The 27,222-nt window shown below is 40.8% G+C and overlaps 1 protein-coding gene across 3 annotated transcripts; it reads right to left on the bottom strand.

Annotated features, from left to right (window-relative positions):
- Positions 1-473: 473 nt before the first annotated feature.
- Positions 474-27,204, bottom strand: dpf3 (double PHD fingers 3). 3 transcript variants are annotated; one of them, XM_082505672.1, is made up of 12 exons: positions 26,998-27,044; positions 16,503-16,663; positions 14,070-14,177; positions 11,098-11,231; positions 10,613-10,708; positions 10,293-10,365; positions 9,854-9,895; positions 8,884-9,021; positions 8,622-8,750; positions 3,853-3,965; positions 3,465-3,546; positions 474-3,322 (listed from the first exon to the last, which is right to left on the bottom strand). In XM_082505672.1, the coding sequence occupies exons 1-12, from the start codon at positions 27,027-27,029 to the stop codon at positions 3,255-3,257; spliced, it is 1,176 nt and encodes a 391-aa protein (XP_082361798.1). In that variant the 5' UTR covers positions 27,030-27,044; the 3' UTR covers positions 474-3,254. The 3 variants fall into 3 exon arrangements, with proteins under 3 accessions (XP_082361798.1, XP_082361799.1, XP_082361800.1); XM_082505673.1 differs by lacking the exon at positions 9,854-9,895 and having other exon boundaries at positions 478-3,322; positions 26,998-27,195; XM_082505674.1 differs by lacking the exons at positions 474-3,322; positions 3,465-3,546; positions 3,853-3,965 and adding an exon at positions 5,777-6,443 and having other exon boundaries at positions 26,998-27,204.
- Between the last annotated feature and the right edge of the window lie 18 nt (positions 27,205-27,222).

Genomic DNA, 27,222 nt, shown 5'->3' with positions numbered 1-27,222 from the left:
AAATCTAAAGAAATAAGTGTTCCATGAATTCAACAATGAGTAGTCTACTGCAGCGTAAATCCAGAGTTCAACTCCAGACCAATACTGGTACCTAGTGGTAAAAAAAATGTAAATACTACCAAGTAAGATTTCTAGCAATGACTATACGGATCTATAATATATGACTATCTATCTATATAATATAATCATTGATGAGAGTGGAAAGTGATTTCATAAGGTGAGCATTCATTTGATACTACTGGAAAATGAGTTTATTCTTCTGTCACTGCTCACCGTAGAGTATTCATACACAGAGGGTGAGAGACAGGAAAGCAGCAATATGTGATGGGGAGGACATGTTCATATTAGACACAGTCATCTTGGCTAGTACTTCAATGTCTAATTGTCAGTTTATGTAAAACAGTTCACTGGAATGAGAGAGTATTCCCACAGGAGAAATTGGAAACATGTCTGCTACTGACCGGGCTATTTTCATTATATGCTTAATATACAAGCAAACAAGAATCAAGCTCTTTATTTTAACACAATAATGAAACATTTATTTTAACAAAACATCACACATTTGGATCACTGTAGTTGATGGCATCACCCCCTCTTCCCCACCCAAAAACACCGTACATGACATTTGTGTAAGGAAGACGCAAATGATATTGAAAACTCACCAGAGAAAAGCACAGTGAAACCCTCAGTGTGTTAATAATGTGTCTATGCTACCTCATGATTGTCAGTGGAAACGTGTTATCAAATACAAACACATAATAACACAAAACACAAATGCAAAATGTGATATCCTGTCAGGAGAAGCACACTATGTGTACTTTGAGGATCATTTTCTCTTTTTCTCATTTCTTCTCTTGAGGTGTTTCGTTTTTGAGAGTCAACTTTTTTTCATAATATAAACAGTTTTCACAGATTTTAGTGCTCAGTCTAACATGGAACCAAGTAAACATTAACCTTATTCACACAGCTGTACAAATGCAGCACTCCCAGAATATATTCTGTTTTTAACTGCATACAAAACACAGGACACAACAGTATATGCTGCTTCCTTGAGAGATAATAATGTATGAAGGTTTCATTATAAACACGTTGCATTGGAAAATTTACACGAGTGGTTCCCAAACTGTTGGAAAGGCCCTCTATATGGATGTTCATTTTGAAAGATGTCTTCACCCAAATGAAAGAGCATGCTGCCAAAGCAATAGGTGATGGTATAAACCTGACCTTATAGAAATGTTAGACAATATGGAGCCTAAAAAAACTAGCAGAAAGCAAAGTCTGATATAAAAAAAAAGATGATAAGAGTGGACAAAATCTGGAAAAAAACTAAGAAACGTGACTTTTTGAAAATCTTCACCCTGGACGAAGCTCCCATTTTCAGTGTCTTGGATGAAAGGTCAAAATGCATAGAAAAGGCTATGTTTATCAAAATACCTGTGTATGTATGGGTAGTTAGAGTGAAACAATAAAAGCTGAACATTTTTCAAAAAATAAAGGCTGTTCCATCAAAGCTTAGAAAGAGCAACTACTTACTGCTGACCAGTCCACAGCATTGGACTTCTAAGCACTTAACCGGACAGGCAACACTGAAAGACTTGAGTATAATAAGAAATGGATTGGATTGCTGTCTGATGAAGAGTTATAATCAATCTCCAATTAAAGATATGATGTATGGTTAGAGGCTAAAATCACAATGCTAGTTATTGAACCTTTTTCACAGAAATCATTTTTAATTAAGCCTTGCTCCTAAATAGAAGATGTTCATTATTGTCATTAGTAACATATCCATTTACCTTCTATGTCAAAATAAATTGATAGCTTAGCTTCAGCGTTTTAGTTGTGGCTTTGTAGGCATGATGGTATTGATTAAACCCTTTTTTTGGTGTTTTTTCTTTTAAAATGAGTGGGCTGAATAGCTTAAAACGTTCAATCAACTCATGGAGTTAGCATGAAATAGCTGGCTAGCAGCAGCTGCTAGTGAAGTTATTTTTTCAGACAAAAACCAAATTCAGCAAAAGTGTAGGAAAATAAATTGTTTAAACTGTGATATGTGAATCTACCACTGCAAGCGTTCCCTTCAAATTAACTATAAAAAACAGAAGGATTAATAAGGAATTGTTTAAAGAACAAAAGTGCGCTCTGATGCTAGCAAGGCTAACGATATTCAGGTTAATGTCAAAATTTACTGAGAAGAAAACCTGTAGCTCTGGCTCATTGACATGTCAGTCAAATAAAGTATGAAGTTGTATTCTTAGCTCACTGAAGATGTAAAATTTTATTTTTAATGAGAAATTTCAGGTATTTATTTAATAAAATGCAATCAGTCTATAATTTGGCTGGGAAGTAGGTGATAGAAAAGGTTTGGGAACCACAGATTTACAGATGAAATTTAGATGAATAATTTTTTAATTCTACTTTTTAAAGTATTTCACCATTAGTAAGGTGTCCTACTGAGCACCACAGTATCCTGGTAACTGAACGAATACAGAAAAACAGACGTGGCTATAAAGTCACTACGCTCCAAAGGGAATGATAGTGGAGGCTGTTTTATCGCCCCATTTCCTCTTAACGCAGGATATAAATTTCACCAAGCTTGACAAAACCTGTGAAAGATGGCATAACTAATACGGAGTCTGTCCAGATGTAAAGTGGGAATGTCACTGTAAAGTCTAAACATAGCAGAGGAGTAGAGCTGGAAGGAGAAATCTAAACAAACATTAGTCAAACTCACTCAAGGTTCCCCCACTGGAGAACTTAAGCTACAAGGGAAGGAAGTGATGCAGCTTCAGCAAATACTTTAGGAGAAACACCTTCCAAATCATACTCAAATAAATCCAAATCAGGGGGGAAAACATGCAGAAATGCAGTTAAAATAAACGTGTACTTCACATGCACATGTTCTACACCGTATTGGCCATTATCAATCTTGCTTTTGCTTTTTGCTGTCTGCTGAGAGGTGAGGTAGAGAAACGAGGGAACAGCAGATCTGCTGTTAGCTGACTTACGCTTAAGATGGCGTATGGCATTTGCATCTGTGAGTGTTGCTTGGCTTTATGAGAGGTAGAGGATCTCTGAGCCTCACACGGGAAACTAAGCCCTGAGCCTGCTAATGCACCGGAGTGTGTATCTGTGGGTATTGTGTGTGTGTGTGTGTGTTGGGTTGTATCTGGGAGAAAGTATATGTCAAACAGTAAGTGCATCTGTACAAATATATATATATTGTGTTTACATGTGCTTTAAAAAATGTGTGTCCTTTATGCTTCTCCATAGGCTGAGGCCTTGTCTTTTAACAAGTCCAAACACAAGTGACAGCTCCAGCTTCCTGTACAGAGAGGAGAGAAGGAAAGGTTGAAATCTTTTCCATATATAGACTTTGCCTGTAGCAGCTTTCAAACATATAATATAATAATATAGCACCACTGATGTACACTAAAAGCTGTCAGAGTGGCTTTCGGCTGCGGTACCTTCAGGAGGCTGGGTCATCGGTGGCTTCAGGCAGTACATGTGGTATCCTCTGTCACAGTCATCGCAGAACAGCAGCTGGTCCTGCATGAACACACAGTCACTGTCATTATTTTATACAATACATTATAAAACAGCGGCTTGCTGGTTGCACATTGCATATAAAATTAAAATCTTAATTAATTTTTACAGACTTTCAAATTTTTTTGCGTACTTGGCTCCATATAATTCTATATCTACACACAGATAATTTAATATGTATTATTTCTCTGATAGGCTGCACACAAGCTGGTGAAAGGTCATTCCACAGCTTCACAGCCAATTCAAAGTGAGAGCCGACATTTCTGGAGACACAAAGGTTGGCACAAGGTTTTCCTCTGTGATACATACATCATTTTCTGAGGTGCCACAGAGGCTGCAGGACTTGCACTCGATGCACTGCCACTGGTATGTCCTGACGGCCTGCATCATGTTCTCAGTGAACTGCAGACATGTCGGATGACCTGTGTCGGGACGATGAGACAAAGACAAAGGGAAGCAGGGGCAGGAGAAGTGGATTGCCGAAAAAAAGTTTACAAACTGTTTTGGAGTGATTTTAAAGTGGATCTGTTAAACTGATTTCTAGCTTTATATTCTTATTCTCTTATTTTGTGACTCACCTAGCAGCTTTGCCCAGTAACAGTTACGTGTTTTGAATTAATTTTAACACTGGCCATCTGTCTGGTGATTGTGAAGGCCAGTGAGTTCATTGTCATGTTCAAACAAACTCCGATCACTGATTAGCAATTTGTGACAGCACATTATCCTTCTGGATCAGTAGATGGGTACACTGTGGTCTTAAAAGCATGAACATGTTTGGCAATAAGATGGCAACTGTACTAAGGGGACCAAAGTATCCCATTTGAATGTCCAAGCAGAATTCAACTCATCAGACCAGGCAGCGTTTCTTTCAATGGTTCTGTTTTCCAATTTTGGTAAAGTCATGTAAATTCTACCCTAACTCTCCTGTTCTTAGCTGACAGAAGTAACACCTGGTGTGGTCTTCTGCTGTTGTAATCTGTCTGTTTCATGGTTTGATGCTTTGTGTGATGGCTAGGACGGCTGTGTGGGAAAATCCCAGTGGATCAGCACTTTCTGAAATACCCACCATGCACCATGTTTGGCACCAGCAAACATGGCGCATTCAAGATCACTTTAATCCCCTGTCTTCCTGAACTTTAGCTGGTTGTGTTGTCTACGTTAATGGAGTGGCTGTAGCTCAGCAGGTAGAGCAAGTCATCCACTAATTGGAGGGTTTTTGGTTTGATTCCCGGCTGCTCCAGTCTGCATGCCAAATTGGACAAAATAATGAACCCAGAGTTGCTCTCTGAAGCATCCAACAGAGTATGAATGTTAGATAGAAAAGCATGTTGTTGTTTCTGCTCTACTCAGGTAGATTAGAAAATCCCTATATAAAAACCTTTATCATTTACATATTGGACCGGGTTGTTGACCAGGTGTACCTAATAAAGTGGCCAGTGTGTGTCCTTTTGCCGCTCTCCAGGTGGTTTTGCTTTTTATGTTTTAACTTTCATTTCATTTGCCTTTAAATTGTTTTTAGTTCATCCAAATGCGTTACATTTCGTTTTAGCTGCTTGCTGTGTAGCACATTGACCAATGTCTGCTGTGTTTAAATGTGCTATATATATATAAAATGACTTGGCTAACATTGTGAAATATTTCCTCTAATGTGATCTAGTTCACACACAAAAAAAGGATTTGACTCTTCACCCAGATGGCTGCGTGTTTCTCTGTCTTTGTCTTCTATGACAGTGTTGACAGTGTATACAGCAAGTGATTATATGACATGAAAACAAAACACATGGAATCATGTGTGCACAGTTAAACACAGCCGAGACATATTTTATCCTCTTCTGGTAAAACTACAACCATGACAACACAAAAAGAAATATGTAAAGTGGTCCTCTTGTTGCCTGCCTTAATAACATTGTTTTTTGTAGCCTGCCCACATCATCACAGTTATGAGAGGACAGTCATAAGTACACTGGTGTCAATGGGGTATCAATGAGCCATATGCAAGGGTGAACTGACATATATCTGGACTGGGAAAGAAGCCCAAAACACTGATCGCACTGATCCCTCTAAGCCTCATGGGTAAAATAACAAGGAATGTGACCTGTGTAGATATTTGAGTTACTGCCGTCCTCACAAATTACTCTAAGGAATTGCAGTTGAGAAGAAATCCGCTGAGACACTTTTAACAGACATCCTGTTGGCTTAAATGGATAATGGAGTGGTGACTGGCTCTTACCTCGCTGCTCACTGTCCTCTTTAGCTAGTGGAGTGACTTGAGAGTCCAAGTGCCTCCCTCCCCCATGTCACGTGTTCATTTTACCATGGAAAAGTCATGTTTTTAATTCCTTAGTCCGTAGTCCACAGCGCTATCAACGTTTTTGGTCCAGATTTAAGTGGCATGTAGCAAAGATGTATAGTTTGTTATATTGATTATCTGATGCAAGCAAAGTCAAATGTAAGGACATTTTTATTTATTTATTTTTTTGTTTATGAAAAATGGAAAATGGCTCAACTGTTGAAAAATCCACGAGGATGGTAAAAAAATATATGTTAGTGTGTCCATGAGAAACAAATTCCCAAGCAGAAGCATATGTGAATATATATCCTGCATCCTTTCCAAGACACTTTCCAGAAATGTCTTCACTGTGGTTTTCTGCGGTCCATTATGTGCCTCATGAGTCTTTCATTGTTCCCTCAATTAAAACTTTAATGGCAGAAGGCTCAGCTAGTCAAGTTGTCCCATTATTAGCTGTCAGCAACTACATCACTGTCTGAGAACGAAATATCTTCCAGCTCTGCATCTTCAAAGCCATGAAACGTGGAGGCCTCGCTGTCTGACGCGCTGCCGAACAATTCTTCGAGAGTGCTCCGCTTCCTCCCATCCTTCTTCGCTCCTCCTCTTCCAGCTACCATGAAAACATCAGCATCAGAGCAACACAGACAAGGCCACACAGTCTCCCAGTTGTTCTAGCACACTCTACCGTAGTAAGACAACATCTTGCTTGCTGAAATGATTCAACCAAAGGTTTTTTGCTGAGATATCCAGCAGATGCCGTTTTCGGCTAGTGTGGGAAACAAAACGGGGGGAAAAGGGGGAAAAATGCAGCCACATGTGCCAAAGGATAATGCATGAAAACTGAGCAACAAAAGAGTGAAAGCATGTTGTCTAAAGGCAGAGGTCTTTACTGATGAACGAGGCTGACATGGAGAAGCATGCAGGATGGAAGCAAGCGGCAGATTCTGCAAATTCGTATGATTCTTTCCTGTGGTTGGCTCTCAGTTCTTATGATCTGAAAGGCTCATTGACAACCCCATTGAAGAGACACTTGAAAGCTTTTATTGCACACCAAAAGCATCTAAATCTACATTATCACCTGAAGGTACAGATTTGTTTGAATTTTTGGGGAACTTGTTCTGAAATATAGAAGGACTACATTAAACTGGGTAACAACATGTACCTCCCCTCATCTCCCTCCTAAATATATGTGTGTAATTTATTCCTTTATATTTGATGCAAACTTTTAAACTGCATCACATCTGTGGCCGATAGAGAAACACAATTTAAATCCGTGTGGCAAAGATAAACATCGCAAGAAAGCGAGAGATACACATGAACAAGATCGTGGACAAAAAGGAAGTAAAGAGAAACAAAAATGAGATGTGTAGTAAGACTTAAAGTAAAGTATGAGTCTAGCAGACAACACATTTCTGATCAATGAAGTGATTGATACAACTCACACACAGCTAGAGGGCAGTTAGCTTAGCTTAGCATAAAAATGTAGAACGGGCAGGAGCGGTGGGGTTACAGGCTCTTTCATGAGGTAACAACATCTTACCAGCACACCTAAAGTTCACATTTTGTTTTGTTTTTTAAATCTGTTTAAAAACCAAAAAGGAGATTTTGTTATCTCTGAACCAAACGAGGCTAACTGTTCCTTTTAAATTGGACTAAGCTAACCTAAGTGTACTGTGTTCTCATGAAAGTTTCTGTAACTTGCTGGAGTTTTTATGAGATGGAGGTGTTAGCCGATGCCTAGCCCCAAACACAAAGGGTCATGTGCTGTTTTTGCCATGCCTTGCCAGGGTTAAACCCTCCCAACAATATAGCTTCAAGTGCTCATGCCTACCCTCCATGGCAAGGTAACAGCACATGGGCAGCCTAAGCTTATGGAGAGGGGGGCAGGCTTAAGACCACCAGGTGGAGGACAGTAATGGCAAAGCTGGAACAGATGGGACTTTCAGGGGGTGAAGCAAGTGCTCATCACCCACCAGGGACACCATGTAATAGATGCATAAAACCTAACCTTATGCATGGTATCAAATCTCATACTTCAGTATTTACGCTTAACTAATAAAAAAAATAGTTTCCACTTGAGAAATTTTATTGTCTTTCCACTTAAGTCAGTGGGAACAAAGTTGGAAAACAACTAGGAAAGCCAGTTAAACTCCAGTTACTGAGCTGTTGTTGTCACATACGTACAGAGTTTTCTTAGAGTTACGTACATTCGTTAGAAACTTTATTAGCAGGCACACAAATCTGGCTGTGAGCACAGTAGCCATTCCCACAAGTTGCTGAAACCTTCAGGTTACAAAACACAAGCCAACTGGAAGAAAGTTGGCTTAAAGGAACGATGGTCGTAAAAGGAATAATGTGGGTTGTTTCAGGCAGAGGATGAACTAAGAGGTGGCATAAAGGCCCAGTGTTTGATAACAATTTTCATTCTGAAATACGAATGATACAAAGCTACTTTAGTACAGACAATGAATAAAAATATACAGCTGGAAATGAGCACAAATGGTCCCCATTAACTTAGTGTTAAGCTTAGATGGTGCAAACTGTATATGAACAGACACATGAGTTGTATCAATACTTTCATGTCACTCTTGGCAGAAAAGTGAATGGGCACATTCTTAGTACGCCTTCTTGCTGTCCTACTGAAATCACTAATATGGCATTCACTTTTTTCTACTAAGTCTACTGGAGGGATTATATAACTATTGCAATTCAATCAATTAGTGCTTAGGCAAATACAAAATCTCAGGTTTTCACATAAACCATCTATGACCAGTAAGTGAGGACTCACCAGAACGTCCGCAGTCAGAGCAGGACACCAGCTCCTCTGCTTGTCCTGTTTTCCTGTTGGAGTCCTGGTCTCCCAGGCAGAAGTCACAGTAGTCGTTGGGGATAACAGCACCATCAGGGCCCTTTTGAGCTGTTAGCAGGAGAAATAAGGGGAATGGTCCACGAGCTTCCATTCAGTCTGAGCTTTCGTAAGTAAGTGCAAGTTTTTGTGACCTGGAAATATCCCGTTAATCAGTATGATTAAATACCAGCCAGCAACTTACGTTTATGGTTCTCTGAACTCTGAGGAGAAGACGGAGCCATCTCTGGTTCCTTCTCCTCTTCTCCCTCCTCCTCTGCCAGGTGAGTGTGTGTGTAATGGTAGCTCAGGCCAGGCCGGTTCTTGTAGCGCTTTCCACACACTACAGATTTTTTTTTTAGATCACAGGAAAGTTAAAACCATGAAAACTGCACACTGTCAGGTGAAAACATCAGTGTATGACACTGGTCTAAGTTAGTTGCTGTGAACACCTAGAGAGTCAGTGGAAGACGGTAAGGCGGAACCTCTATCTGCGAAATAACTACAACTATTTGTAGCTAAGAAAATGTTTCCTAAGGTAAATAAGTGGAACTATAGCAAAGTTAAAAGAAAGACAAAGACTTAAAAGAAAAATCATCTCATTTATTTATATTTCTATATATACATAGAAGTATTTTATAAGCAAGTTTATTGAAACTTTTAACGCTGACCTAGACTTGTTATGATATTTTCATGTTCATTTAGGATTTTTTACATGGGTACACTGGCCTTGTAGCCATTATAGACGTTTCTCATTACACAGCTCTCTGGTGCATTATTGATCCAGCTATTTCAGCCTTAACAACAATTAACCAATCAATTCTATTTTCAAATATATAGAAATAAATCAAACCAGTGCAAACACTTATCTAAGAATCGCACACAGCTATAGAGAAACCTATTAAGCATGCACCCCTTAGATGAGCTGGTGTTTAAGCATCAGTTGGCGCATGCTTTGCAACAAGCAAGCATTGAGGCATTAGGTTTACTGTTAGCATCATGCAGTGCTTGCACAGGGATGCCTAGACTACCTTAAAGCAATTAAAGCATTGCACATATTCAGAGCATTAGCATTCAGTCAGTCAAGGACGCCAAATGCCCACTAGCAAAAAGGCCATTCATAAAGACAGCTCAAGAAGCTCCTAGAAAGACAAGATGGAGACAGGTTAAGATACCTTCTTCAGCCTTTTTTGAGTTATACTTTTGTTTGTATCTATCTGGAACAGAGAAGACACAAAAGCAAACAATATCGGAAAGACAGAACAAGACACAAAAACGAGGATGAAATTCATCTGTCTGAGGCTCAGTCAGTATCTCTAGCCACAATTCCCGCGGCAATCCATTACTGAGGAATTCTGTCCAAGTACGAAAGTGGCATGCTGGTCAGGTCTGGATTAACAGCAAACTCTTTCTTCATGCTGCAGAGGACTGCTCTTAGCAACAGAGAGAGGGCTTTAAAATATATATATATATATATTGATACACGTGTTTTTTCTCTTAACAGCCAGATCTCAGGAGAACACAGTATCTCTGCTCTGAGAAAACACAGTGACTGTAATCGCACCGATTGCAGGATGGTACATGTACAAAGAATGAAGTTTTCTTTGCCCTTACTGTCACAGACATAAGGTTTATCCTGGTCCTCGATGTTAACGGGTTCTGCCCTTCTGCGGCTCGAGCCTCGGTTCTGAAAGGATACACAAGACACTCGTGATCATCCATTTATTTCCTCCAACACAAGTTAAAAAAAAAAGCTTACTGTATCCTATAATGCTGGTAAAGTATTCTGCTTTCAGGTTGATGGTGGTGTTGAGTCTTAACTTACTTGGATTTTGTACTAATGTGACAATTTTTCTGTATTGTATTCTGTATTGCATTACAATTCAAAACACACACCGTCATATATAAATCCTGTTTTTGCTTTCGACACTCACTTTGCCTCTGTTTCTGTTCTTTCTCTTCGGAGTATCGAGTTCAAAGTCTTCATCGTCATGGAAGCCATCCCCATTTTCCTCTGCCTCAAGTACTCTCTGCAGAGTGCAAACGCAAACAGAAAGACAGGGGTTAGACAGAGGTAGCATTAGGTCTCAGGAAGCTGGAAATATATAGATACAGACATATTTACAATTCTCCTGGTTAATGTTTGATTTACTTGTCAGGGGGTTTTCATTGTCATTTGTTGCAGGAAGACATCAAATCTACCTGGCCAATTTTCAGGGAAAGTTGGTGGAGAAACAAAACTTGAGATGCTGCTGTGATTTATTGAAAAAAAAAATCCATGTCTTTACACTGGCTGCACCTCAGAGAAGAGTGGACTTCGGGCATTGGCCAAATAAGATGTCAAATGAGACGCATACATGAAGTTAAAGGGACCCCTACTGGTGACATATACTAATCTTCCTTATCTTATTAACCATACCTGTATTTCTAGCAATGTCTCATCTTCCTTACTGAGGTTGTTTTTTTTCTCCAGCAGGTTGTCCCCCCTTAGTAGGGCCTCCAGGGCTGTGGCCTCCCCCGGTGCCCCCTCACGCTTTGGAGCCAGTTCTGCTTCTGAAGAGAGAAGGCGAAGGAGGGAATGACAAAAAGGAAACAAAGACCACTTGAGGTGGCATGTGTATGTGTCTGTGTATAGCAAGGCAAGTGTGCATCAACCTGTGTGTTTTAATCCCACTTTTTCATCCCGGCATTTCGTACTAAAGTGGCTAAAAGCTGTTAACCTGTGGTCAGGCAGAAAGGAGCACTTGGGGTGTAAGGCTGCTATAAGTAAAGCTCTTATGTGAATGCATCCTTTCACACTGCACCTCGTGCTTCTCGACACTTACAAGTACAACTGTACAGTATAAATCTCCTGACAGAACCACAGTGATGCTCAAATCTATCTGTAAAAAATGTAAAAACATTTTTTATTGCAGTATGCTAGATTAAGCTACTAAACTGAAAACATATATTCCACCATAAGAAGTCGCCTGTGAGCCATGCAGCTCATGTCGGCCTGTGCTCTCCAGGCTGCCGCTGGTAAGATAAAATCATATAATGATGATATTAAAGAAAAATAGAGTGACGGCATTTAAAAGTAAATATATCTTCCTATAAATACAGAGGAAGAAGAAAGAAGAAAGAAGCTCTGTGGTTACTTACACGTGTATTTAGTTACATTTTGCCTAAATGCCTCAAAGTCATTCGTTAACAGGTCGTCTGGTCCATTTATTTTATTTATCGTTTTATTATGTGAGGTGCAGTTGTGGTAATTTAGCACAGATGGTAGGTGACAGAGTTTAATGATTATCATCGGGGTGGACGAGGTTTTATGAGGAAGGAGGGAGCTTTGGGAATAATGAAAAGCAGGCTACCAGATCCAACATCAATAAAAGATAAGACAAGCGTGCTATGGGAAGGAAATTAGCCAAATACATATATTTTTAAAAAACACTCACTGCTTTTAAGCCTGTAATATTTCTCATATATCTCATTCTTCTTTATTTCTCCCCCTATCTAATCTCCTTCATCGTTCCTGCTTTTGCTCTGTTCATTTCCACAGAGACGAACTTGCTGCAGCAGCCCTGCCTCTTTGTCCTCTCCTTTCATCTCTAATACCAGGATGAGAGCCGAATGAAACTAAGGCTATGATAAGAAAAGCAGGGAGCGAGCACAGCTGCTGAGGATGTAAGACACTTATTGAATACAGAGCTTCTGTACCTCTGCGTCTTCCCTCCTCCTCTTCCTCCTCCTCTCATTTGTCTTTCTGTATGCTATGACTTTGTGCTTGCACTGCCTCTGTGTTTTCTTCATTCAACCACCACTCTGCCTCCCCTCCCCAGCACATACATGTTGTCCTTTACTTTGGTCTCTTTTGACAACCTCCTTCCTGTACATGAAACCCACTTTCCTCCTCTAGATTGTCCTTCATTCGTGTCTTTACCTTCTTTTTTGGGGCTAAAGAACACATTGCCTCATTTAATACATGCATGCACAAGTTGCCTGGATTTAAATTCTTAGGTGTGCATCAATAATTTCACATGTAAAGTCCAGTTTACTCATCTTCAGCCTGTGAAAGCAGTTGCACAACACCTTTTTTCCCTCTGGAGGATCAAAATAGGTGACAGAAAGAGGTTTCTGGATGTTTGAAAGAAGTGGTCCCGATGAAAGATGCTGCTGAGTTGCTTTGTGAGATTTTGATAGTGACTTCACAGTCAGGATATCTTGGCTTCTGCTGCTCCTACACAGATCTCATGTGTTTTGTTTTAACCTGCTATATAGAAGACTAGTTGAGAGGACAGAAAAATGGTTCCTGAAACCCTAACATGACCTGGGACGTGAAAAAGGAAAAGCGAAACTCTACAAGAACAAGGAATTCATATGTGGCATGGCTTCTGTGTATTCACAGAGACAAACCTCTCTGCTCAGGAAGCATTAAATAAACATAAAGCATTTTGCAAAAGCCCACGAGGGGAGAATTCACATTCTTCTGTTTTGTTATGATAGACATCTGGTCCAAACTACACAATAGGATATCTCAAAAACAAAAGACAAGAATTCTGCACTTCTACTCTCGGCGTCCGAAAGTTTTGCATGCCTCTTTAACTACAGTGTTACCTTCTCTAATTTCTTCTGTTTTTATGCAAGCTTGTTGGTTGATGAGCTGGTTAGCTGTAGCTTTTGTTTTTTTGTTTTTTTCTTGTTGTTTTTTTTTCCTCATCAGAAGGACTCTCTGTCCTCATCTTGAAAGCAAAGCAAGTCATTCTTAGCGGAAAGCTCCAGAGTATTAGATTGCATCTGGAAGACAGCGAGAGGGGAAACAATAGAGTAGAAAAGCAGAAACAAAGACTTGCCTTCATTCCCCTCCTTCACAGGTTCCTGATGGGGGCATTCCTTTTGCTAAAATCCCAACCCACCCGTTATAACACACACTCTGTATGCATGCATGGATGCACACACTCATAAGAGAGAACACACTTCCACCTCATAGGACTCACTTACATTGTTATGCCTCATGGACAAATGATTATAGAGGCCCAGTTAGGGTGCTTCTGTGGTGCAACGGGCAGCAAGAGTCGTGTGTGTGTGTGTGTGTGTGTGGGGGGGGGGGGTATTTGTGTGCCTATGCATATGTGCGCCTATAGCCACAGAACAGAGAGAGAGGCGGCATTGATTCCAGGGAGAAAATGAACCTGGAGACCTGGTAGGAGAGACGAGCTAACCCGAGCCAGATGGCCAGACAGCAAGCGTGCGCAATAGCTACATGCAGATACCCAGCAGCACAGAGGCCACAAATAAAACAGATGTATTTATGTGACGGCATGAATAAATAAAATAAAATGCATTAAAGTAGGCTCCGTTGCGTAACTGTGGGTCTTGACTTTCACTGCATGGCTGTGCTGTTTGTCTCACCTAGTCGAAGCTCACACAGGCGGAGCTGGGGATCCAGGGGAGGGTGGAGTCGCCTCTTCTTTCTCCAGCAACGAGCGGGGTAGGTATACATCTGTCCTGCTGCCTGGCCTGGAAACACACACACATACACACACACACATATGTATCCATATATATGTACACACAGAGAGTCACACAGGCACACAGGAAGAATTTTAACAACCACTGGCAAGCATACCATTTTAACAAACCTTGCATTGAGCTCTGCAACACACAAACACAGTAATGCACACAGAGACCTGGTCTTTCCTGACACTTAATATGTTGCAATATGATTTCAGTAGTGCTCAGGCACTACCCCATATATTCAGAGGGGTCCAGCTCTTGTGATCAAATTCTAGAGACTATGTATCACTCGCAAGCTAAAATTGCAGCTCTTTGAAGACTTTTAATGACATTTATCTGAGAAGTACCAAAAGATACATCAGTATGCTAATGTTGAGAAGATGCAGTTTTACTTTTATCCAGTCAAATGCTGTTTGTTCTCAAACCCTAATCGTATTCCACCAATAGCCACGTAGGAGGGAGAGATGAAAAACAGGGGTTTTAAGTCTGCATGAGCGGTGAATAAAAATCAAGAGATGGAGGGGGAGGGATAAACCTAGAATAAATGCATATAATGTGACTTAGGTCTGCCACAAAGTATAGGGTGTGGCCTGAAGGGCTTTGCATACAAGATGGAGAGCAGGCTATTTGTGTCCAGCTCCCAGTAAATAGCAGATTGTTCCCTTTGCCTTTACAGAAGAACCAGATGTGCACAATGCATTCTAACTGCTTAAGGATAAATCAGCAAACAGTAACTCGGGGAATATACAAAAGATGAGCTGGCAGACTTTTTTTTACTGATGGAGGAAATCCATTAATTCATATTTATCAGTGTTTTCTGATATATGTTTATTAACTTTCCTGCAGCGAGTTGGGCAAGAAGATTGATACCACTCTCATGCCTGTGCAGTGAAGATGAAGCTCCAGCATGAGGCTGTTCATCTTAGCTTAGCATAAAAACTGGAAGGCAAAAGCTAATAGCTAGCCCAGCTCTAAATTCACCTACCAGAACTTGTAAAGCTCGCAAATTAACATGCTATATTTCACAGTCATTTCCTGGAGTCTGCACTGGTTTCCTGGCAGGCTCATTTCAATATTCCCTGAGGAGTGATTGTTTCTGGCCAAAAAATTAATCCAGCAGTAATTCAGACTTTTGACTTTTGTTAGCAGATATACTGTATCGGTGAGTGAGTTGTAGACTGACTGTTTGTATATTCATAGTCAAGTCAAGGGAGCTGTTCTTCCTTCTTTTCTTAAATCTGAGAAAGTAACTTCTTTCTGGCCAAAATCATAATTCAGATCCCAAAAGCAAACAAATAATGTGGTTCTTTTTAAAGTCTTTTTTTTTTAGTTTAAGTTCTTTCAGCTCCAAAAAGAGTTACTGTAGCTTTATTGGCCAAAAAAAGGTTTATTATAAACATAGTGTGCCATGTCACACAAAGCATAAACTACACTCACAAGATTTGATGAAGTTCAGTTAGTTGATATGTAATATCTCCTAGACACCGATGATACAGGATTTTTAAGACGAATACTAATGCTGATATTTAGTGATTTAAAAATCCAATAATCTGATATGTTGGTCGATATTTTTTTGCTTTCAGACACACAAAACAAGAACAGATTTCCTTAACATTTGTTAGGGAAATGTGACTGCCCAGTCTGCTGAGAGCCTGATAGGGATGTTGCAGAGCGCCCTCTGGACAAACTATGCAAAATAAAAGCCGTTTCTCCTGTCTGTTCACTTTTTGAAGTATTCATTTATCAGATGGTAAAAATGTCAGTACTGATAGATCAGACCAAGGCTAATATTAGCCGAAAATATTGGCTCATTGATAAATTGGTTGGGCTCTAATATCTGCCAACTTGTAGCTATAGAGGTATAACCATAGCCCAGGTACTTTATTCAAGATATTTTTTTAGTTGATTTATTTTAGTAAGAGGAAGACATGCACCAAATGGCCTGGGGCGGTTTCAAGTCTGGGCTGCTGCGTTAGCCTCATGGCATATGGGTTATTTGTTTAACCCAGTGAGTTAAATGGTGCACCTACTCAAGAATGATTTTTATTTTTTTATTCGTGAATAGAGCCTGATCAGGTCTTTACATATGACATACTGTATTTAGTGACTAAAAAAATCCACACTAGTGGCAGTACAGATTAGAAGTTTACATTTTTACTACTGTTTGCATTCAGTGCTGCAGCCAGTAGCTGTAGCCTTATGTTGAATTTTTAAACGAGAGTGACATCAATCATCTCCCTGAAGCAAAAAAATGCAGATATCTCCAAATGCAGACTTAATGAATGAATAACTTTTGCTACATTTTTCAACCTTTGCGGTGTTTCTCACCTGGCTGACGTTGGTGCTTTTCCATCCAGATGTAACAGTTGTTCTGTGCCACACCGGTTTGTGAGTCCAAGAAGGGCATGCGCACGCTGCGCTCTGCACAGAGTCGGGCATTGTAGTTCCTACAGTGTTCGATGGCCTCCTTGTAGAACTGGTCGCCAAGCCTGTCCACAGAGAAACACGAAGAACATGTTAGGAAAACAGGCACACACAGCTTTGATTCCAGTGTAATCCATCAGGTTTGTTAGCATTAACTTCTACATCAACTGCCCCATTCATTCAACATCTGAATTAAATGCATTATATGTGGCTACTGAGTCACTCACAACAACTGTTTATATCTTATTAACTAAATGCTAACATTTGTGGATCTTTAACGCCACTAGTATAAATTGGATATCAGCTGGGTGTTAGTATAATACAAAAACTTGTTCTGGCTTTACAGCATAAAGGCAGCTGAACTGAAAGTGATTGGCATTAGAACAGTGAGGACAAATATAACAGGAAATGATTAGGAGATGAGATGTTTCATGCTGTCAAATTTGTAGATGACTAAGTGTGCCACAATGAAGTCCACACAACAGATGTGCTATAAACAGATGTGCATCGACTGATAAGAGGATACAAATCAGGATGTGAACCATCAATAACCTACACAGTCCCAGTCTCACAGCAGGATTTCTGCAGCTAAGATCATTAGAGTCAGAGAGAACAAACCAAGATTTATTTGCTTCCCTTAATGATTAAGTCTTTCTTAAATGAGACACATGTAAAAGAGACTTTTCTGTTTAGCATGAAATCCCTGATCATTTAATCCAATGCAGCATAATTAGTGTCAAGGAGGTTGTTTTCCATAATGCCACAAGGACTTTCTGTTGCTAGGCTGGAACATATCGAAAGCAGCAGAACAGCGTCAGTTTTTCTGTTTATTTACATATCATAGTCTATCTGGCTGCCTATCACCCGTCTCTTTGACTGGCCAAGCTAAGACGGGCGGTCTGTGGATACTGCGCACAGATATGTAAAGAATGCCAAGCTGGACAAAGACCAGCTCTCTGGTCACACTGAATCTCACAAAGATGTGCAGTGTTTGGAGATGGAGGTTGCAGAGGGTGAAGGAAGGAGGGATGGATAGTGGGAAGGGAGAAGGGTAAGAAGTGGAGTGACTAGCAGTGGAGCGTGAACCAGGTAGTGCATGCATAAGATGAAGGAAAAGAGGGGGTGAGTGTCACATAAGAAGTAAGAAGGGGGTGCCTACTTTGTAAGAGCAAAGAGGACATAAATAGGAATAGGAAGAGAGAAAACTGAACAATCGGACATGTGTAGAACAAATGGCAGCTGCATGTTTTTCATATTTGTTAAATGTGAACCTCAACTTTGGCTATACTGGTGCATCTGGACAAGGATGTTTTCCTTGTTTTACTCCCCACATGTTGCATCTGCAGGGAGAACAAAGGCTCGTCTAAACCCAGAACCCTCTTTACTGGGTTTGACCACACGTCACAGTGTAGAAGGAATCATGCAAATCTGTACCTTTAATTGCTTGGTGACCTTTTTGGCTCTCAAAATTTAGCCCAACAATTAGCTTTAGAGGGTATAGTTTTGTAGAATGTAAATGCAGTAACAGAAATGGCTTTTTATGGGAGGCAAAAAGTCCTAGTGGAAAACATATCACATGTCTGGAAACATACAAAGGACTGTTGTGTCCTATATCTGGATGCACAGCACTGCCTGACACACGCACTTCAGGTAAATCATCACATTTAACTCTAGTTATTCGTGTTATTAAGGAATGATAATTGCAGAAATGCCACTGAAATCCCATCAAAGCTCACTGTGAATTGTAAAATGGCCTGTATTTGTATAGCGCTTTACTAGTCCCTAAGGACCCCAAAGCGCTTTACACATCCAGTCATCCACCCATTCACACACACATTCACACACTGGTGATGGCAAGCTACATTGTAGCCACAGCCACCCTGGGGCGCACTGACAGAGAATTAATTGTTATCAAAAGTATATTTAATCTAATCCACAGTGCTACAAAAATGACTTTGGATTAATGTCAGAGAGAAGCAGCTCCTTTCAGAAACAGGCAGCCAGCAGAAACTCCAAGATTGCTACCAGGCAATAAACAGTCCAACAAGTGATACCCATAAGTCCACAAATATAAGTCAAACTGCTGTTTGTGTTATAGATTTCTCTAACTCAAATCTGCTGGTGACTGTGGACTGGAATTCGTTTATATCAGGAATAATTCTCTTCATGTTGACTAAGGTTTTTGTGCAGAGACCTCCAGAAATGAGGGATGCAGCTGGTGCTTTTTGTGACACGTGTTTTTACAGTATGAGACCAGCAGTCACAGTGATCCACTCAAATCCAAATCTCCAGAAGAGACTTCCTGTCACATAACTCATGTTCCCAGAGGTAAAGTGTTATCTCTGCTGTCACTATCAGTTGGCTAGATTGAATTGTGTGTGTGTGTGTGTGTGTGTGTGTGTGTGTGTGTGTGTGTGTGTGTGTACCTACGGGTATTTCTCCTCATCCTTCCTCCCTCATTTTTTTCCCTCCCCCGTGTCATCCCATATTGCCTGTACGTTTCTGTCCCGTTTCCGACAACAAAGCGTCTGCATAACCTCCCCGGGCGGCTTCATAAACTCTTACGTAAGTGAGTGTTCGTGCACAGCTCGTTTGCCTGCTGTGCATTTGTCTGTGTGTTGTATTCATTACGTGAGAGTAAATAGTGTATGAGGATGCCTCCGAGACTTCTGTCTGCGGCTTGCGTGTCCTGAGACATTCTTACCCAAACTTGATTTGACTATCCTCAATTGCTCTGTGCTCCAACCGTGAGTTAACTGTATGGCTGAGTGCAGTGATGGAGCTTATGTAAGGCGAGTTTTGCATGTCAGGGAACGCATTCCTCTTAGACACCAGCTTCCTGGATACTGATGGAATCTGCAGTTGTTAAGTGTGTTTTTGTGTCTGTGTGCACCACTACGACTGTTTCAGCTCATTCCATGCTGGCACAAAAGAGCTGTGTATACAACAGTCAGTATAGGTTTCATTGGTCTTGGATCACTATTTCATTCTATACCTAAAGGCGCAGGTAGGTCTATCGGTAAAAGCTTACAGAGGTAAAGAACATTTCAATCCCATCCTTTGTTCTGTGTTTGGACATCAGGGGCTATTGCCCTCACAGGTACCCATTAATGATGTATCACAGTTAAAGGGAGACATCATTGAACAGTTGAGGGGCTAATTTCATTTGCATTCAGCTCAAGGCGAGCAAACAGGGTCTGACACGCACACATGCTAGAGAAGGAAGTCCAAAAAGGGCTAATGAACGTTATGAATATTTAATGTGGTACTCAGTCCTTAGCCAAGGGGAGTGGAGGCTCCATTAATCAGCCTTTGTGTTTGGATATCTCCTGTCATTTCTCTTCATCAGTCTTACTCGTATCTGTCACTTTCTCTTCCTCCTCGGTGAATTGAATATTTAGCCACTGAAAGAACTCATCAACAGCAAAATAAATCACTGTCATCCGTCTCTTCACATTTGTGTTAATCTCTCAAGACTCTCTGTTTTCTTGGTGTTTTGATCCCATCTCAGTTTGCTATAATGTGCTACTGTATCTCACAGCCGATTATTTGCTTTGTTTTTAATAGTCTTTGCATTTTTAACACAAAAAGAAAAAAAATTGGCCCCCAAAATTTAGACCTGTGTTCTCAAATGTGAACATTTAACACTTTCGTTCCCATGTGTGATAAACTGCCTTTACTTATTATCCAAACCTGTTGACTTGAAAAAATAAATTCTATTCTATTTTATTTATATGGTGCCAATTCACAACAATCACACGACCACCTATGAGGAAGCACTTGGTGACAGCGAGAAGGAAAAACTCCCTTTTAACAGGAAGAAACTCGTGGCTCAGGGATGGGCAACCATCTGCCGCGACCACTTGGTGGTGAGGGGAAAGAGAAGACAGCAGAGAGACAGGACAAAAGACACACTATGAGAAACAGAGCAAGAGTTTAATAATAACTAATGATTAAATGCAGTAGTGGTATATAAACACACAGAGAGTGAAAACAGATAAGCGAAGAAGAAGTGCTCAGTGCATCATGGGAAGCCCCCAACAGCCTAGGCCTATGCCCCTGCAGCATAACTACGGGATGGTTCAGGGTCATCTGATTCAACTTTAAGCTTAATTGTTAAGTTGCATTAATTTAACAAGGGTGAGTTATACTGGCTTGTAAAAGTTAAAAGCACTTTAGTGCTTAGTTTAACAATTTTTCGCAATAAATAAACTCACAAAACGACATTATGAATGGTCACATAAAATAAGAAAAGTGTCATGTGCCATAGACTGACAGTCTGTCCAGGGTGTACCCCACCTCTTGCCCTATGACAGCTGGGATAGGCCCCCTTCCGGCAATTCTGTTTTGGACAGGTGGAAGAAAATGGATGGTAAAATTAATGGGCTGATTTTCTTCTGAACACAAATATGAGAAATTATTGCATCTGCTAACATGCAAAAATTATTTTTGTAGGTGAACTCCAGCAAGCACCGACTAATATAGTTCCAATTCTTAACCACAAAATGAGACCCTAATTACAGCATATTAAACTGTCTGAGCCTGCTTTTGGACGGAGCATTTGTGTGTCTGGGGGCAGGCATGTTTGCAGGTGTGAATGCATAGCAGATTAAACTGTTGCTCTTTCACTACAGTTATTTGGAATTTTGAGATGTAGGCAGCTCTTTATCACACTAGTTTATAAACTGGGCGAATATCAGTCATCAAGGCCATCAAGGCCAGGTTTTTAGTACACACTATATGGACAAAAGTATTGGGCTACACCTTTTAATCTTTGATTTCTGGCATTTTCAGTCCAGTTGCCACTGGTATAAAATCACACACCTATCCACAAACATTACTGAAAGAATAAAGAGTTTACTGAATTTGAGCGTGGTGCTGTAGTAGCATGTAGCATTGCAAAGTGGAAGTGTTAAGGAACACAGCAACTCAACCACAGCATGAAGTGGCAGACCATGTAAAGCAGGGGTCGGCAACCCTGGGCACGCCTGCCACAGCTGACACGCCAAGGGTTAACTGATGGCACAAGCTGGACTGGCCATCAGGCATTTGCCCGGTATGCAAGATGTAACGGTAATGGTATAAACACGAAAGGTGGTGGATTGGCCAGATGCTGGCCGGTGTGTCAAAATAACTCAGTTGTTTGGTGGTGGCTATGGCGCAGCTCCCAGAGGCCAGCAAGTGGATGAGGGGAAAGGGGAGGCAGGAGGAGGAGAGACCCGAGGCGGCCACCGGTCCGAGTGTCAGGTGAACTGAACTTTGGGTAAGAAGTTATGACCTGCAGTCTATCTGGGTCAGATATACACCAAGTTTAGGTGTAGTTTATTTTCGTTGTGCTGACTTTACAGTCAGTTACAATAACTCGTACCGTGTGCTAGCTAGCATGACGGAGTTTCTATACAGCTGGGTGGGTGCTATGATGTTACTGATAGTGAACTTTATTTTATTCATAAGGTTAGTTAGTAGAGTTGCCAACCGTCCTGTAAAAAACAGAATCGTCACATATTCAGAGAAAATATTACGCATTTCGTATTGAGCTGAAAAGGAACACAGTTTGTCCTGGACTTCAGCTAGAATGAAAGAAAAGACACAAAGCTGGAGTTATTCTGTGTCTTTTCAGCAGCACGTTTAAGCTTGATCAGCTGTTGTTAGAATTGATTTAATATTAATTTCTAGTATCAGCTGATGTTTGTTGGAGCCACAGCCGTAAAGCTTCTGGTCATGATATCGGTTTGGATATGTGGTGAGAGGGAAACATGAAGATGAAACCAGGAGATGTCCTTACTGAATCATCAGAGCTGGACAGGTGATGGAGAAACAGGTTTACCTTTTAGGTGACATGAATGAGTTGAAGGGAAGTTATGAACTGTTTCTGAGAGACAAATAACACCAGGATCCTTTTCTATTTAGCTGACAGCTGGTAATTGTGCAGGGGCGGGTCTAGAAAAGTTTTGCCAGGGCTCCAGGTAGGGCACAAACAGGGAAAGTGGGGCACAAAGAAATACTTTTCTTTCTTATTCTCATTTAAAGTGTCTGGTTTTTATTAAATAATTATCTGAATCTTACAACCAAAGTTTTTATCTGACGTAAAATGTATAGAAATCATACATATACCAACAATACTGGAATCCACAGCTGTGCGTGTTCATGGAGCTTGCATTTTCACCTGCTGGACATCACTACCTGACAAGTTTAACTGTCTTTAGAAAATTACAGAGGCCTTATTGACAGTATTTGGCTCTACATATCTGTGTGAGCAGATTTTCTCTCACACGAAGAGTGTCCTCAGGTAGCCATCTGAATGCTGGACACTCGGGGACCTGTGCCTCTGAGTGGGAGAGGATAGATCACATTAACATGTGTGTCTCTGTATTAACAGAGATACACATGTTATTTTTCTTATCATTGTTGTGAGGAGACCATAAATAGCATTTGCATTTTCTGTTTTACAGTTCATTTGAATTCTTGTTATGGATAAAAAAGTGTCTTTTTTTTTGTTTCAAAATAGCTGATAACTTTTTGCTGATAGCTGCAAACATCTGCGAACAAATATCATTCTATAAAGTTTTTCTATATAGTCTGTAACTGTTAATATAGAGCGTTATTAAATTTATTGCTAATGCAATCATATGGCACATTGACTTCTGAGGAGATTTTAGATGGCACTCATCATCAGAAAGGTTGCCGACCCCTGATGTAATGTTACAGAGCGAGGTCATCGACTGATGAGGCTCATACGGTAAGTTACCAACAATCTGCTCACTCAGTAAATTCAGAGTTTCAGACCTTATCTGACATTAACATCATCACAAAGACTGTGCACTGGTAGCTTCACGGCAGGCTTTCCATGGTCAAGCAGGTGTCGTGTACAGGTGACCCAATACTGTTATTCACATATAGGAGTATAAGCGGTTCATCAATACAGACCATGGCATGCAATTTTTGTTTTTATTGTTGTTTTTTGTTAATTATAGTTTAAATGAGCAGCTTCTGTACTGTATTGGAGCAGTATATTCACTGATTGGTAATTAAATGATGACTTATGTCATGGACTATAACAGTATGGCATGTTTTCTGAAATATTTTTTCCACTTCGCAGTACAGTACAGTTGTGGCATTTGCAGTTCAATAGATAAAAGTCTTGAGTTACAGGAAAACTGAACAATCCTGCAAAAGAGACTGTGTCAAATACTTTAGAGGTGGAGCCCTGAAACATGCAGAACTGTTTAAATGTTGTGTGCCTGGACGCAAGTCAGAGGTAATGGAAAGCTGTATGGGCAATGCTTTCACAATACAGTAATTAGGATGATCTCTGTAACATTACACAGATGCATCTTTCTTATAGACTGTGCTGGACAGTACAACATATACACAGCATCTCGAAGGAAAGTTAATAGCATTAGGGAATGCTGGAGGTTAACCACATATTGAGCAAAAGATGGTCAGAGGAGATCAAATCCAGTATAGGAGTAAGTAGGAGCCCTAGGGGGATGTGTGAAGCGGGGCAACAGCATGTGGGTACTGATCGGCTTCTTTGTGTAGCACTTTGTAGGTCGAGCAGTGTGAAGCATAGAGAAGGGAGACGGAGGAGGAGGGGCCAAGGAGGCAGAATGGGAGGGAAAGGGGGTGGCGGGGTACAGGGTGGGGATTCGATATGTCCTGGGGCACACGTGTTCCCTTTCAAATCCTGTCACACTCATTTTTCTCCCAAACACACAAATGACCGTACACACGAGCACATTCATGCACACACACTCACACACTCCTGCCTGTACGCAAACAGACACACAAAGGGAGTAAAAGGGAAAGGTGCAAAGTGCAGTCTGAGGTGGAGGGAAGAAGGAGAGAGGCAGGGCAAACAGCTGAAGAGGAAAGGGTGTTGCAGAAGGGGGGAAACCCTGAATTAGATGCTCTTGCTGTTGTTTTGCTGAGGGATGGGTGGAGGACCAGAGACACCAGAAGTCAGGAGAGGTGAAGGAGTGGAAGGTGTAGACATGGCTTGACCCATACGTCATTTCAACTCAGCATGAGCATTACTGGAGGAAATGTGGAGGATAAAATGTTTGTCCAACATAAAAGATTCTATTTTGTATTGTAAAGGATACCACATGCTTATCTCTCAGCTCTCCAAAGTCTCACATATACCCATAGAGAGAGAAAAATGTTTCCATGTGCAGAACATGGAAAAAAAGAAAAAGCATTGATCACTGCTTGGAGGTTTCCATTTAAAAAAAAATGTTCCTGTCCATTTAATTGTCTGTGCCTGGAAACCATTCTATTCCCATTCCCTGAGCTCGGATAGACAAAGGCCAGGGTTCAACCCAGCGCTCAGAGTGTAGTATAAATGTATGCAGCAGGACTAAATGCAGCCAGACAGACACCCCTCCACCCACCTCCATCACTCACTCACGCTCCCTCTCACAAGAACTGGGGGAGGGGCGCACGTCTACGCAGACATGCAAAAAAAACCAAAAACCTCACAATAAAAATCCACGACCCCAAACACACTGACAACCCTACATCTCTCTTACATTTCCTCTAATCTGAGTTCAAGTTCTCTCAATCCTTGTGCAAACACAACCAATCCACATCCCACCTGAGCTCTTTGGTTTTTATTTACAAATCCAACTCTAATGAAAGAAGGTAACAGGCGCGATATGCACATCTCTACATATGAATCGCAGCGCTTATTTGAATACTTCTCATGTCGGCTTCTCATTATCCCACCCGGCCTCCCAGGATTCAATTACCAAAAGTCTTTTTGAAAATGAGAATTTGAGTCAGTCGAGGAAAATATGCATTGCTAAACATGAGCGAGCGAGTCCACAAAGCCAGACATATTTACTGCCATGTTCCTTATGGTTATAATTCATCTGTCAGAGCTGGGCACTGACAAGAGAGCAGGCTAGATTATTACCACGTCCTCACTGAGCGCGCATTATTAACGTGCCACATCCTGAGTACGACTCAGAAGTAAGGCCTTTTGTTTCAAACACAGTAGACTCTGTCTAAAACGTAGACCGCGACTTTACTTCCCAAGGTTGTAACTCACATGTTACTTGATATTGGGTCTTACATTCCAACACATTACACTTCACATACACTTTTCATTACAGTTGCCTCTCATATTTTGCTCTGAGCTTATACTAGTATGTCTGTTGTGGTAGGTGGGGTCCCGTGTCCATATGCATATCGCTTTCCCTTTTTTGCAGATATTAGATTGGTGGGGGGTGTCTATCTGAGAAAGCCCTGCTGCATGCAAAGGGCAGATGGGACTCCCTCCCTCCCTCTGCCCCAGCATCAGCCTGTCTTTTTCTTTTTTTCTTTTTTTTCTTTTTTACGTGTACCTCCGTTAACAGATGGACCCAGCGAAACACTGAAATACTGGGACGCTCTCTAATCTGCTGCTCTACATGCACACAAAAGCAAACACATATACCTTCATTCCCTACAGCCTAATCTGTTTCGGTACAACACAGAAGCATTAAGTCCCCCCCCTCCTCCACACAGTAACCATGTATGACATGTTTCTGGTTGTCAACAACAACAAAAACAACAACAATAAAGAGCTCTACAAAATAAGAGCATCATTTCAGAATCTATTTTAAGGGACCCGCAGCAGCATTCCGTTCAAATTAATAAAACACTTGCCTCTTGCACAAGAAACTGTCAAACACTGCGCATTCCACATGACCAGTGGTAAACATCTGCCGTCAGCCAGCAGCAGGGGCGGGGGGGACATGCATTCTGTGATATAATGAAAGTTGGTTTTATCCCCTAAATCTTTACTCTACTTAGGATCACATCCCATTAACCTTTTTTTAAACCCATGCTCATATACATTATTTTTCTACAAATGCATTTTCAAACCGCCAAGATCGGCTTTAAGCAGTTTATTCCTCCACGCACACAAATTAAAGTTAATGTAATAACCTGCTGTGCGTGAGCTTGTCAGGCTCAGACAAGCACGAGTCGCGCAGTGGGAGCTTTGTGTCAGTACTTGCATTATATTAACTACACAAATATCCCCGACAAGGAGCGCAGGCAAACTTCTGACAGACGAGGTTTTTTTTAATTCTATTTATTTTTAAAAGTGGAATGTCCGCAACTTTATGCATAAATGAAACTGAATGTAGTCATTTGCGCGCGGACTGGTGATGTTTTCCGTTCGCACACCGTGCATAAGTGCATGCTTTTATATTCGTATTGCACAATACAGCAACTAGGCAACGGTACCTGAAGATACGGAGACTGCCCAAGTATATACTAAAGGTGTTAAATGTTAGACTTATTTAAAAGCGCGTGTAATCCCCATACAGTCATAATAGCTCGTTACATTCATCTTACACGATGCAGTAATTTCGTTAAAATAATAATAACAAAAAAGAAATGTACTTACGATTTCAAAGGATTATGAATGACAGTCGCCATCTTCCTGTAGGACTATAACGTAATATTCCAAATCTCGGTGTAGTTTGGGACCCTTATGAAAAAAAGAAAAAAGAAGAAAAAAAACAGCCAATGCGGTCCTGTGCGCTGTGCTCCCTGCCAATACAACACCAGCATCAGGACTTTAGGCGTGGCTTCAGATAAATCTGTCAAAATGAATGCCCCAGACCCCAGA

This window comes from Aulonocara stuartgranti, assembly GCF_965226115.1.
Source record: "Aulonocara stuartgranti genome assembly, chromosome: 15".
Lineage (NCBI taxonomy): Eukaryota > Metazoa > Chordata > Actinopteri > Cichliformes > Cichlidae > Aulonocara > Aulonocara stuartgranti.
Note: the sequence above shows the minus strand (reverse complement) of the source record. Positions and strands in the feature narration are given on the sequence as shown.

Coding starts and splice junctions, on each gene's coding strand:
- dpf3 (XM_082505672.1), bottom strand. CDS start 27,029: ATGGCGACTGTCATTCATAATCCTTTGAAATC. Junction 11,232..14,069: donor CCTGTGTGAGCTTCGACTAG/GTGAGACAAACA, acceptor TTCTCTCTTCAG/AAGCAGAACTGGCTCCAAAG. Junction 3,547..3,852: donor GTGGCACCTCAGAAAATGAT/GTATGTATCACA, acceptor GTGTTCATGCAG/GACCAGCTGCTGTTCTGCGA.